The sequence below is a fragment of the Spermophilus citellus genome, assembly GCF_964194105.1.
Source record: "Spermophilus citellus genome assembly, chromosome: 15".
Taxonomy (NCBI): Eukaryota; Metazoa; Chordata; class Mammalia; order Rodentia; family Sciuridae; genus Spermophilus; species Spermophilus citellus.
The window spans coordinates 69404669-69418876 of NC_138195.1; the positions used below are offsets into that span (position 1 = coordinate 69404669).

Sequence of the window (14208 nt, forward strand, 5' to 3'; positions counted from 1 at the left end):
TCTCACTAAATTGCGGAGGATGGCCTTATACTTGGGTCCTCCTGCCTCAGCTGCCTGAATAGCTAGGATTACAGGTGTACACCACCATTCCTGATTCCAATAATACTCTTTATTGTGGAAATTTTAAAATTACACATTCCTTATTCTCTTTCAGAGATCTAAGGTAGAAGAAGAGATAGGTCTGCATCCTCAGTCTGCCAACTTGACCTAAGCTCTCTGCACCTCCATTCTTCTGCTTTTATTCTTATTAGTATCCTGCAATTCCTAGATTCTCAGGTTACTTTTTATCTTTTCCTTTTCTGATGACATGTAGGTTCAGTGGTCTTGTACACATGCTAAGATGACTAGCAGTCATGAACTCCTAGGGACAGAGGCCAATTGCTCATGGCTCCCTCTCTTATTCTTCCTACTCCATAAATTATTTTTCCTCTGAATCTGGTCAATGTGAAGTCTCCAGAGACTGGAGGCTTCAGAATATGATTTTTTGAATATGCAAAGTGGAAGTAATAAACTGTAGTAGTAAAAAGCATGACCTTAAATCCCAGCTCCCTTGACATATTAATCTCTGTAAGTCTTAGTTTCTTCCTTCCTAAAGCAGCCTTATGAATTATCCCTACACCTTTAAGGAATCCATGAAGACTCTTTACTTACTAGTAAGTTAAGAAATGTTAGCAATTATTATTACTGAAAATGAGTCCTTGGACCACAGAGATACAAGTTGTAATTTTCTCAAGAGTCAGCCTGGAAGCCTTTAGTCCTTATAGATCCTGATGAAGAAAGTTATATTTAGGGACTTCTCATCTGCACTACACCAGGGACATCATAGCTGCAGAGGAGGTACACATGTCAATGGGGTACACACGTGTCTCTAAGTCTTGCACTTCTTTAAGCAGCAAATGAGGTCAAAGGACACTGGTCATAGAATATAGCAAGACTGAGCAATTTCATTGTAGTGACAGAATAAGAAACTAGGTAATGAAAATACAATTCATTCTGTCATCAAAGATGGCAATAACCCCTATAACACAAAGGCAGGCTGTTACTGGGACTGGTGGGTGCCAAAAAACAAGTACACGTTATTTTCCTCATCACTCACCTTTCAGTTGCTGGAGTTCCAGATTCAAACTTTCAATGTTATTCTCATAGAACTCTAGATTCTCAAGGGTCTCCGCCCTTAAGGATTCATCCTGCTTCTCGTCCAGCATCAAGTTCAGCTCCTCCTGAGCCCTGGTGTACATGTCCAAGTCCTGTTCCATTTCCTGGATCCTCACTAGTACCAAGGGGCACAGGGATGTCTGGTCTAGACTCTTTTCCATATGCTCAGGGTCTTCCTTCTCTAGAGTGTCCCAGCTAGGATGGTGACAGGAAAGGGGCTTGGGAGAGGCTGCATTCATCCTCTGCTGTGCATAGGGAGGCAAGGGAGCTGGGCGAGAGGGCCTCACAGCCAAGGGGGGTGCAGGTTTTGGGCTATGGTCAACCAGCAAGTGGGAAGAAGTGGATGATGGAGTGCAGGGTCGAGGTGGTGGTGGCCTTAGGGCTTTTCTTCTCTCAGGTAGCATCTGTGGGGGAATTAACTTTGAGGAACCTCGGACAATATCCTTCTCAGAGTTAAAGTCTGTGATTGAAAAGTGGCGTGAAATTTTCTCTATCTCTGTACTAGGCCCTGACAGGCTCTTCTCAAACTCTATCAGCTGTTGTGTCAACTTAGAGTCCAGGTCAATGCTTCCATCTCCCTGTGGAAGTGCTGTTACTTCCATAGTGGATCCCTGGCCTTTTGGACTAGGCTTCCTCTCTGATCTCTCTGATGAGGAGCAGAAGCTGGAGGCATTTTCTTTGGAGGCTGGGTGCTTTTTAACACACCTTGTCATACCCTGGAGCTGAAGGCTCAATTGGCTGGGTTTGGCTACCCTTGAGGCTGCAAGGGAAGAGCCCCTGTGAAGGGGAGGCTCTGGCTTCTGAAGAAATCTCTGCTGGGCATACGTTCCTTTGGGAGGTAGGCTGGAATAGTCTCTAGTCCTGGCTTCTAGAGGAAAGTGGCCAGAGAACTGTTCTGCACTTTGGTAGCTCCCTCCTACAGTAGAATAATACTGGTTTTTCTGCAATTGGCAATGAAAAGATACCTGAGGTTGGGAGTAAATACCATTGACCACCTCAAAAGGTTCAGTCACAGAAGGGTCTTTTGCAACAGGCTCTATGTGCTCTACACCTGGGCTTCTGGGGGACCCTTCTGAGAAGACTTCACTTGGATCAGAGTTTTTATTTACATCACATTCAGGAGTCAGGTGATCTAGGGGAGAAGTAGAAGTTTCAGAAAGCACATAGTTGGGCATCTCTGCTGTGTACTCAAGAGATTCACATCTTGGTTCCTCCATTACTACTGTGTTCTCCAAACCATCCAAAGAGCTTTCTGGGGTCTTGGTGAGGCTGCCTTCCTGGGGTGGGGCCATGGTTTCTTCCACTCTGGTGTTAGGACATAACTTTACAAATCTGTGAGGAAAGATGCCTGTTCTTCCCTTCAGCCATCCTTCTAGCCAGCCATCTTCCAAGGTTGCCAGGATTCTAATTTTATCCCCTACTTCGAAATCTAACTCATTCGGCTCTAGGGCTTGGAATCTGTAGAGGGCAATTCCATAGGTCCCTGATTGCTCATCCTCCTCATCTGGCCCTCTTTCTTCTTCTCCAAGAGGAATATCTACCTCACCATTAGCAATGCAGTCTTCTCCATTTCCAGCACTTACCAACTCATCCACAGTCCTCAAAGGCCCCAAAAGTTCTACAAAACCTTCTGGAAAAATGCCTCTTCGACCCTCTAACTCCCCCTCAAACCAGCCTGGCTCAGGAACTCCAATAATGGTAATCACATCCCCTTCCCTGAAGTCCAGCTCCTCATCCAGCTGGGCAGAAAGCCCCATCAGGGCACGCGCTTGACCCATGGAATATTCAGGAATCTGAAGCTGTGTACTCTGTGAGTGCCACTGCCGGCTTTGAGATGAGAGGCAGAGCTCCCGGACACACGAAGATGGGAAGAAGCCCCGGGCACCCCAGCAGCTTCTGCCCTGCAGCCAGCCTCCAGTGGAAGTGCCATCAAGAATCACCAGGTCACCTGAAGAAAGAGAAAGAATGACCTCAGTCATCATCCCAGCAGAGCATTACTGTAATCAATAGAGCAGGGCATCACTTCAAACATCGACTGAATCAAGGAAATACATACCTAGAATTTTAAGAACATGAACACTTGTAATAATCGAATGAATGGAAACATTCCTATAAACCTAGGATTTTCAGAGTGATCCATGGAACCTTAGGGGTGGGTCCCTGAGATCCTTTCTGTGAGGTCAAAACTAATGAATACTTTATCCACATTTTCCACTGCATTGACATTTGCAATGACTATAAAAGCAATGGGGATAAAACTGCTGGTGATGCATAAACCAAGGCAGCGGCAACAAAGCACACAGAACTGTTGCAGTAGAGTCACTGTATTCTTCACCACCAAGTGTCCAATGGTGTAAAAAGCAAATCCAATTGCAGTTAAGAACATCCTTGATGAAGTTACATTTGTTGTATTAAATTTCAACTCTTGAGAATGCTTCCTTTGTAACATTCTGTGTGACAACATGAGAATTACACACACACAGCTTTTGCTGTCTGTCTTGAGGAAAAGTAGTTGAGGAGCCAAGTTATATGCTTGAACCAACTGCTGTTTTTCACCCAACACTGTTTTATGTGAAAGAATGACTGGCAGACAGTTTATTCAGGCCTGGATATCCTGGAGACACTTCCTCTAAAAGGGAAGAAATGAGTCTGTAACCTCAAGGAAAATAAGCAAAAATATTTGTTGCCCATGGTAAAATTCCAACTTCCAAGCTAAAATAAGAAGGAAAACTCTTATCTACAACCATGAACTTGACAGCTTTCCATAGTTGAATATTTTTCTGATGAGATCACTAGAAATATTAACAAGTGTAATTGCTGGTGTTGTATAATAAAATGGCCCACATTTGGTAATAACTCATTGAATCAATATTTTCTACATATCCAATGCATGATATTATAAAATCATTCATGGTTAAAAGATTCATTAAAACCAAAACAGACTAATGGATTTTAGTGTAGTAGTATGAAAAGTTCACTGATATGATTTCAGTTCCCACACTGCAATTAATCCTTAAAAAAACTACCATTTGTTGCATTTTGGTATAGTGTTAAAGAAAAATATTCACAATTATCTGAAAAGACTATTAAAAGACTCCTCTCTCCCATTACATATCTGTGTGAGGCTGGATTTTTTAGAATACACTCCTAACAAAACAACATATTGTAATAGATTAAATACAGATGCAAGTATGAAAATCCAGCTTTATTCCATTAAGTCAAACATTAAAAAGATTTATAAAAATGTAAACCAATGTCATTCCTCGCTAAATTTGATTGGAAAGTTAGTTTTTTTAAAAAATAAAAATTCTATTTATGCTAATATGTAATGAGTTTTAGTTAATTGATAAATACTTTAATTCCCAGTTTTAATATTTAATTCAAATTTCAATAGATATAACCTTTTGAGGTCTCAATATATATATATATTTTTTTGGTACTGAGGATTTAACCGGGGGGCACTTAACCACTGAGCCTTATCCCCAGCTGTTTTTTAAATTTTATTTAGAGAAAGGTTCTCACTGAGTTGCTTAGAGCCTTGCTAACTTGCTGAGGCTGGCTTTGAACTCACAATCCTCCTGCCTCAGTCTTCCAAGACATTGGGATTACAACTGTAATCCACTGCACCTGGCTTATATCTTTTATGAGTGTGTTGGGATTGTAAAACCCAAAAGTGTTATAAATGCTGCTGTAAATAATATTATAGTTCAAGCTTCTGGGCCTAATATAGCTCTTTGGATAGGATCCACCATGGATCTAACTGCTCACACTATGTTGTTTATTATCATAAATGGAACAGTTAAGAAAGATGTCTTCAGGAATTGGTTCTTCATTGGAGGCCCAGGATACCATTTTATCATATCCCTCCTTTGCCCAAACTTTTACCATAAGCATGAAGAGCCTACTGCCCAATGACTTCCTCTCTAATAAACTTTTTTTTTTTTTCCCAGTTCTGGAAAATAAATCCAGGGCCTCACTCATCTTACCTCTGAGTTACATCCCAACCTTTTTTATTTTATTTTGAGACAGAATCTCGCTAGGTTGCTGAGATGGGCCTTAAACTTTTGATCCTCTTGCTTCAGCTTCCTGAGTTGCCAGGTCTCTAGGTGTACACCATCGCACCTAGCAAATCATAGTATTCTTATACCCCAAATAAATAAAAATAAGTTTTTTTTCTGGATACGCTCTGAAGAGGTTTACTTGCCAAGCTACCAAAAACAAAAACAAAAAAAAAACAAAAACACTATTCTTTGTTAACCCCAAAGCAACCTAATGTTCATGATGATCCAGTCCTAACCTCTTCCCTTTCTAAACCATCCCCTAGGATCTACTCTATGAGATGAGACCCTATTCCACAAGGGGATTTTCACTGTTCCCCATACAAAGCCATGCCATTATGAACTCCAAACCCTTATGCATACTATATCTCTCCATCTCAAACCCTAATATGCTTTTCTAAAAAACCTTAGAAACTATGTTCATTTTGGCTATCTGTTACCTACAAAACTGCTTTTATCACTAATTCTGGCACTTGTACTTTTACATACTATACAGCACCTAAAGTAAGTTTTAGACTTAGTGCAAGGTATCAAATACATTTTCCTGATATTATATTATTTTGACTAAGTGTTCCTGAAAAATAGGAACGTCTTGGTCCTATATTTCTATACTTCTTTAATTTATGATTCTGTATCCATGGTTAGAGTTTTGGATCCTAAGAATTATCAGTGTTTTTTTCCCTTACTGGCCCTAAGGCCTGCCATTAGGATGACAAAGGGAACTCACTGGTGATGTGTCTCTGTTCAGACACAATGGGCCTCTTGGTGAATAGGAAAATAAAAGCTGCCCTAACTCCCACTCTTCAGGCTTTGAACTGAACTGGCTTTCTAAAGCTGTAGAATTACAGTATTTTCTTTGTTAGGCCAGATCTCTATGAACTTGTGTAAGAGAGTTTGTTTTCCTGTCTATTTTCAGTGAAATGACTGTTTTGGTAGGCTTTATCATGTGGCAGACTATAATTCTATTTGTTATTTCTACTTAATAAAGGTAAATTTAAAAAAAAAGAATCATAATTAAGACCCTGGAAGACACTCTTCTTTTTTTTTTTGTTTTTGTTTTTGTTTTTTGGTTCAATGCCCTTACTTTCCAGTCCTGCCTTTCCCTGAATGTTCTGCATGAGTTTCTTATTTTCATGAGTCATGAAAGCTCTTCCTCTGAGACCCGGGGTGACTCCTTAGAAATGAGGGCTTCCTAGTGGTCATTTCAAGACTTCCCAAAGCACCAAAATGAGAAACTCCTGGAGTGGTATGACGATTTGAAAAGAGAAAAATAGGAAATGTGGAGACCCGGGTCAGCCCGAATCTTTGGTACAAGCACAACCAAACCCAGCCACAAACTGCTTGTTTTCTCTGGTTGGGTTTTTTATTTGAACAGGAAATGAATATGGATTAAAATGATAAGAACAAATGCAAGTCTTAGAATCTGATATAAGAACTCTGAAGAACTAGGTGACTCACTGACTCTGACTCCAGATGCCCAGAGAACTGTGTGCTTCTTGAAGACTGACCACATATTTTAGTTTCCCCATGTAAATCATATGAGAACTTTCATAATAATAATTTATAACACATGTGCTTTGACAGATAAATACTATTTATTTATTTTGCAGTATTAGGGATTGAACCCAGGGTCTCACACATGCTAGGGAAGTACTCTGCCACTGAGCTACATTCCCAGCCCTTTTTATTTCTTATTTTGAGACAGGTTTCACTAAGTTATCCAGGCTGACCTTGAACTTGATATCCTCCTGCTCAATTTATTTTTAATGGATTTTTTTGTGTGTGTGGTGGGAGAGGGGGGTCTAGAAACATGAGGCTATAGGCGAGGCACAAGTGTTCTGTCATGTAGAGCAATCATTAATTATATTCTATCACTCCCTATAATACATTATTTTTTTTTCCTCTCCTTGGTCTCTGTCTTTCCTTGTCATAGTCCCTTGTTTGTTTTGTTTTCTCCTCTCTTTAGTTTTTAGGACAATCAGTGGCCCTGGCCTTCTGTATTGACCCTTCTTCTAAAAGATAGTCTTGTTCTTGTGTTTAAATGTAACTCAAAATGCAAGGAACAGTGGAAACAACTGGGTAGCTTGTGGAAAAGGAGGAAGGGTGACACCTGCTGGAAGAACCACTAGTGATTCTGATTCTGGGTAGAATCTCCCTGGGAAAATGTAGGTGCATACAAAACTTTATGGAATGGTTAAGGAAACTCAGCCCCAGAGCACATCAAGTAACCTCAGAAAAATAGGTTAAGACTTGGGCTGGGGATGTGTCTCAAGCGGTAGCGAGCTCGCGTGGCATGCGTGCGGCCTGGGTTCGATCCTCAGCACCACATACAAATAAAGATGTTGTGTCCGCCGAAAACTAAAAAATAAATATTAAAAAATTCTCTCTCTCTGTCTCTCTCAAAAAAAAAATAGGTTAAGACTAATAAAAATAGCTAAAATTTATTGAGTGTTTACCTTTTGCCACATGCTTCACATGTAGAACCTCATTTAATCCTCACAATTACCCCAGGGTGGTTATTATTTTCCCCATCTTTGATTTTTTAAATTTTTTTATAATATTAACTACAGACTTTTCTTTTTTATTATTTTTTAGTTATAGTTGAACACAATACCTTTATTTTATTTATTTTTATGTGGTGCTAAGGATCGAACTAGGGCCTTGCATGTGCTAGGCAAGCACTCTACCACTGAGCCACAACTCCAGCCCATTTCCCCATCTTTTAGAAAAGGAAACTGAGGCTGAGAGACTTAGCTCAAGGTCATAGCTATTAAGTGGAAGAGTGGATTTAAGGTAGAGCAGTCAGAATTCTTATTCCTAAGCTATATTACCTGCTATTGATATATACATATATATATATATATTTTTTAGAAACTTTTTAATATTTATTTTTTAGTTTTCCGTGGACACAACATCTTTGTTTGTATGTGGTGTTGAGGCTCGAACCCAGGGCGCATGCACGCCAGGGGAGCATGCTACCGCTTGAGCCACATCCTCTATATATATAATTTACATATGTGCATGTATAATTTTTTCTTTATTAATCCTGATGATACTACTTAAAGATAAATAAATAACAACTGAAAGGCAGCATGGTGAATAGGAAATTAAAGTTAAAATAAGATCTTCAGATTTCATGAAACAAAACAGATCTCAAACATTATTCCACATACTCTTAAGGTTTCCAATCTCTTTCTGATAAATTTATCACTGAAACTTTGTGACCAGGGACAGAGAAAGAACCATAAGAGTAAGCATTAGCAGTATCAGAGGATAGGGATAAGGGAGTGTGTACTACTCATGAGCTGAAACACTGATCTAATGGGGGAAAAATTCAGTCTAAGAAGTAGAAGAGCCATTCCAAACACTAGATTTCAAAATCAGTAGACCTAGACTGGAATATGATAAACTATATGTGGTTATAAAACAATGCTTTCATTTTGTAGTGATTTTTATATCCAATTAGCAAAATTAATACCTGTTGATGTGACCTGTCATGTATTAGAAAACAAGAGGAACTAAAATTAGGTCAGTATTTCAAGTTAAACATCCCAGAAAAAAACAAATGATGTAGGTATACCTAACTTTCCTGCCCATGAAAGTGTGTGCTTTCAGACTAGAGAACACATACAGGAGCTGGCTGGCAGCAGATACACAAAAAAACCACTGATAAAAAACCACTGATAATTAGTTTACCGCTTTCTACCTCCTCCTCCACACACCATGCCCCCTGCCCAGATCCTCTTTCTTTGGGCTCCATTTACATCATTAATCTTACTAGGATTAACTAGTCAATAGGTAGTTAAAATAAGATCTATAAATTTTGGAACCCTGCTTGACCTTGATACAGTCTTGACACAGGTGATTCAGGCTGAAAGTTGGCACAAGTATCTTCTAAGAATCTCTCAGATGGCCCTAGGATTCCTGAAATCTGCATTTTAATTTCAAAGCCAGTTCATCTTTCCATAGTAGGTTTCAGCAGAAAATCCTTCTTTTTTATTTTAGTACCAAGACTTGACTATAATAAGATGTAATTATAAAGCAAATAAGCTAATTCCAGAAATGACATCCCTTAAATTCCTCATAATGTTGTAGACATACTGCATATTTCCATCCAGTATATTCTTCTATCCACTATGTACACCAGGAACCAGGGAAATATCCTGCTATCTACATCCTGGGCACAGCTGTGATAGAAGCCAGGGCACTTTCACCCTTTCTCCTCTCTAGACCTGGGGCGGGTCTGATGTGGACTCCAGACTATCACTGGGAGAGCTGTCAGTAAGGACAAAGTCCCTGCTATAATCTGCTTCTATTCTGACAGAAATTAACCAAAGACTGTATATAGAGTTAAGTGCAAGAAACTCCCTGGTGGTGCACACCTCTAATCCCAGCTACTCAGGATGCCAAGACGGGAGGATTATAAATTCTAGGCCAGGCTGGGCAACTTGGCAAGACCCTGTCTCAAAATAAAATAAAAATACAATTTAAAAAGATTAGTAATGTAGCTTAGTGGTAGAACACTTGTCTAGCTTGTTCAAGGCCCTTGTTTCAACAAATCCTGAGTAACAAAACACCCCAAATTACAAGTTTCCTTCCTTCTCACTGACTGGGGGTTAGAGAAGTTTGTGAGGTTTTTCTCAGTGGGGTGGGGGTGAGGGATGGGGAGCATACCATTTAAGAAATTAAGTGTATCCCTTTAGTGTCATACTCAAAAGAATAAGTAACAATATTAGTAACACAACTATGAAGCTCAAACTTTTTTGTTTGTTTGTTTGTTTGTTTTTTCAGCCCTGGGGATTGAACCCAGGGGTACTCTACCACTGATTTAGGTCCCAAACCATTTTTCTTTTTTATCTTTATACAGGGCCTTGCTAAATTGCTGAAGCTGCCCTCGAATTTACAATCATCCTACCTCAACCTCCCAAGTTGCTGGGATTACAGGCGTGTGCCAATGTGCCTGGTGACATTCTGCCATTTTGATGACTGAGTCATCACAAAATTGGATGGATTGTAAGTCTCAATCTGTGGAACACTACTAGTTTCTGTGTTTATGCAGAAATGTACAGATCTAACTAAGTATTTTTGTTGAAATGGTTTACAGTCTATCTTTAAAAGTTTATAGTCTATCAGAATGCAAGAAGTAAAGAATACTTGAAATATCTTTGAGACATGACTAAGACTATCCATTTTAAATTGTTTCCCTTTAAACTGGTTCTGGTGAGAACTTCTGTAACATTATCTACTGGTATAGGAGTAAAATGGAGTTGTTTGCATTTGTCTCTTAAATTACCACATCAAAACTACTGTATTACTATTATGCATTAATAAATAGTGATGTTGTTAGCAAAACCATAGCAGTATTTATGGGAAAAAAGATAAATATAAAGTGTGGCTACAGCATGGGGGGCAGTAGAAAGATAATACTGAGAATAAGGTGATATGAGTCCACCTCCTAAGGCCAAACTTCTCACCTGAAGCTAAAGCCTTTGAACCTCATTTTATAAAGTACAGTTAAAATAATACCCACTTTGCTTACCTTGACAGTCTGCACTGAGAATTAGATGAGAGTGCATTTGTGCAAAAATTATAAAATGCTACAAAGATATTATGTATTATTATTATTGCCTGTGCTACCTTGGTGTTTCTGAGGACTCTCCAGATGTTGGCCACTTAATAAAAATTCAAAGACCTCGTTATCAGAATGGGCAGACTCCACCAACCTCATCTTCAGATCAGCTTACCTCGATGGAGGGGAAGGCTATTGAATTCTTGGGATGTAAATTCACAGATGCAGACAAACAGCCTCTCTCCCTCTTTTAGACTGGGGATGGTCACAATTTCCACAAAACTGCTGGGGAATTGTCCTGAAAATAAAATCAAACATACTGACTAGTGACACTCAATATTAAATACTATATTTTCTTTTAATATTGGAATTTCTTTTTCTATTTGTGTAAAAAGACAAAAACTTTTTCTGAGTCCCTTAATAGACCCTTAACTAAAAGCTCAGAGTACTAATAATTGGAGAATCTTTGTAGACTAAATACAGTACACAAAATCTGAGGCATGCAGGAGACAGAGAATGCAATTCAGTAAGCGTTTACAATGCCACAAAGCACACTGCAAAAGAAAACATGAGCCAGGCAGTCTTGGTCTTCAAAGATCTGAAAAAATCTGGGTTAGACATAAATAATAACTCAATCCTAAAACCCTATGTCACAATGTAGGTACACAAATTGCTAAGAAAGCTCAGAGAAGGCTGATAATGGGTCAGGAAGAACATGAAAGTTCTTAGGAAAAAGATCATATTTGTCTGAAGATAGTAGGATTTTAACAGGTGGTTGTAGAAGGACAGTACCTGCTATTTGGAAAGAAAAGAAAGGCTTATGGGTTTTACATTCTGAAGTCTGTGGAATCTGTCTACTTATCTTCAGACCTACCATCTTGGTCCAAGCTATCATTGCCTCCTACTTGGGTGACTGCAATAAACTTCAACTTGCCTTCCAACCTTAGGTTTTGCCCCTTCCTATCATTCTCCAATCTGCAGCAGGTAGCTTCCAAGAGACAAATCTGAGTAGGCTTAAAGTGCTTTCCCAGTTTCCCACTTAATTCCTTGCCTGGCATACTCTGGTCCCATGATCAGCTCCTGCTCCTCTCTTCAGCCTCCCAGCCTGCTCTACCACTCATGCTTCATGCCTTCCTGAACTTCTCTTGGTCCCTCTATGTTCACTCTCACCCCAAGGCCTATGAACAAGCAAGTCTCTCTGCTTTGCTAACTACCCAGCAGTTTTTGTCTCTGAAGAGAGGTCACTTTTATTAGGAGGTAATCTATCTCTCAAATGTGGGTTAATGTCCACAGTGTCTGCTCTCAGGACTATGTCACATACTTAAACCTAACATAAATGTATGCGAGTCAAGGATTGGATTAATACAGGTGCATGTTGTGTGGAAAAATATATGCCCTTCCCTAGACTAGTTAATGAAAGAAATCCATGTTGAGGTTGAGAGATATATATGTTAATTTTATATATATAAAAGTAACCAGAAGTATGGAATGTGGGAGGCAGGTAGCAGCCAGGGCAGAGGGTGGCTTTAACTAATTGGGTCCAACTGCAAATCTAGGAAGGAGTGAACAGGATGAGTTAGGTTCCCTTGAAAAGAAAGGAAGAGTAAAAATTGTTAAAAGAAGACAGCCAGAAGAAACAAGTGGGAAGCACCTTATGTTCCATTGATCAGAGACAATCTGATTATGAAAATAAATGATAAATAGTAAGGGTTCTGAAGAAAGGAATAATTGGTATTTTGATAAGAGAAATAAGTGCTGAATATGGGGCTGGTATTGTGGCTCAGTGGTAGAGTGCTCACCTAGCATGCATGAGGCACTGGGTTCAATCCTCAGCATCATATAAATGTGAAATAAAGATATTGTGTCCACCTAAAACTATAAAATAAATATTAAAAAATAGTGCTGAATACAAAGGATAAAGAGCTGGGAAGAAGCCAGCCCACATTGATGCACACAAGCTGCAGAGCCTGATGAGGACCTGTACTGACATCCCATCACTTGTCATCTTTTGCTGATCCTCTGCGTGGTCCTCACCACTCTCAAACTCTACAGCCACATCTTGACCCTGGTGAGAGCCACAAATTCTCCCTAGACCCTCTCCTCAGCTGGCCATCAGCTCCACCCCAGTTGAAGCCTGCCTTGGTTCCTGACCTGATCACCATGGTCTGAGTGAGTTTGCATCTGCTGGACTTAAAGCCTAAGGCTTGAGACTTTTGATCTGACACTTGAACTTTGCACATAGAAGGAATGTCTGTCATTAGCCTGTCATGATTAAGTGTATTTGCAGTGCTTAGAATTAATTAATCTAGAATTGTTTGCTGTGAATTAGTTAATCTAGAAGTGTTTGCTGTGAATTGATTATGTCTATTGCAGTGACTAGCATTAAGGATTGTCATTTTCTTGATTAAGAACCTATAGAGTGAAATTGTATTGAGTGATTTGAGTGAATAAAGCATTGTCTAGGGGGAAAAAAAGAGAGAGAGAGCGAGCTAGGAAGAAAGGAGAAAGACAGGGATGGGAAACCAGGCTGGGCTGCTGGCATCTAAGCATTCAGCTCCTGAAGGAATTGGTAAGGAGAGATGGAAAGATGACAAGCTTTCTCCTCACAGGTAAGACCTCCGTGTGAGTACAGAAGAAAACAGACAGGATTCTGAAGTTAGCGACTTAGGCATCTCATTTAAACTCTATTTTTAATGTGGAAAGAAGGGAGTGGCTATGGTCCATTGTGCTCAGGAGGAATTAAAGCCTCTTACCTGTAACATCCTCCTTCTTTCCTAGAAGCCAAAATTCATCCACCACTGCCAGCACCTCGATGACATCTCCCACAAAGAGGGGCAGCTCTTCTGATACGCTAGGGCAGAAGTCAAAGATGGCTCGAACTACCGAGCCAGTCTCCATGGTTCAAACTGGAAAGTCAAAACAAACAAAAGCATCAATATCTAAGACATAATATAAATCTATTTATTTAGAATGATAAAGCTTAAAATATAGGCATATGTAAAATGAAGCCAAAGTTATACAAAAAGTTTGTAGTTTATATTTTTAAAAAATCAAAAGTACTTTTTCATTCTGTCTGCTTTTGTCTTTTTTTTTTTTTTTTTTTTTTTAATCTTTTATTGTGAGACAGGGTCGAAGTTGCCCAGGCTGGCCATGAATTTGTGACCCTCTCCCTTTAGTCTCCCAAGTGGATGGGATTAGAGATGTGTGCCACTGTGGCTGGCTTCATTCATTTTTTTTTAATTTATTTTTTAGTTGTAGTTGGACACAATACATTTATTTATTTATTTTTATGTGGTGCTGAGGATCGAACCCAGGGCCTCGCATGTGCTAGGCGAGTGCTCTATCACTGAGCCACAAACCAAGCCCTCATTCATGTTTTTCAAAATAATAAATTCTTCACATATTTTCATTTAATTCTCAAAGTAA

The 14208-nt window shown here is 39.4% G+C and overlaps 1 protein-coding gene across 1 annotated transcript in view; it reads right to left on the reverse strand.

Moving 5' to 3' along the window:
• Positions 1-14208, reverse strand: part of DNMBP (dynamin binding protein) — a 100638-nt gene that overhangs the window by 57332 nt on the left and 29098 nt on the right. Inside the window, exons 2-4 of the mRNA XM_081267538.1 lie at positions 13536-13688; positions 10958-11080; positions 1097-3103 (exon numbers count right to left, since the gene is read on the reverse strand). Coding sequence (XP_081123664.1) covers positions 1097-3103; positions 10958-11080; positions 13536-13680 — 2275 coding nt within the window. The 5' untranslated portion in view covers positions 13681-13688. The remainder of the gene's footprint in view (positions 1-1096; positions 3104-10957; positions 11081-13535; positions 13689-14208) is intronic.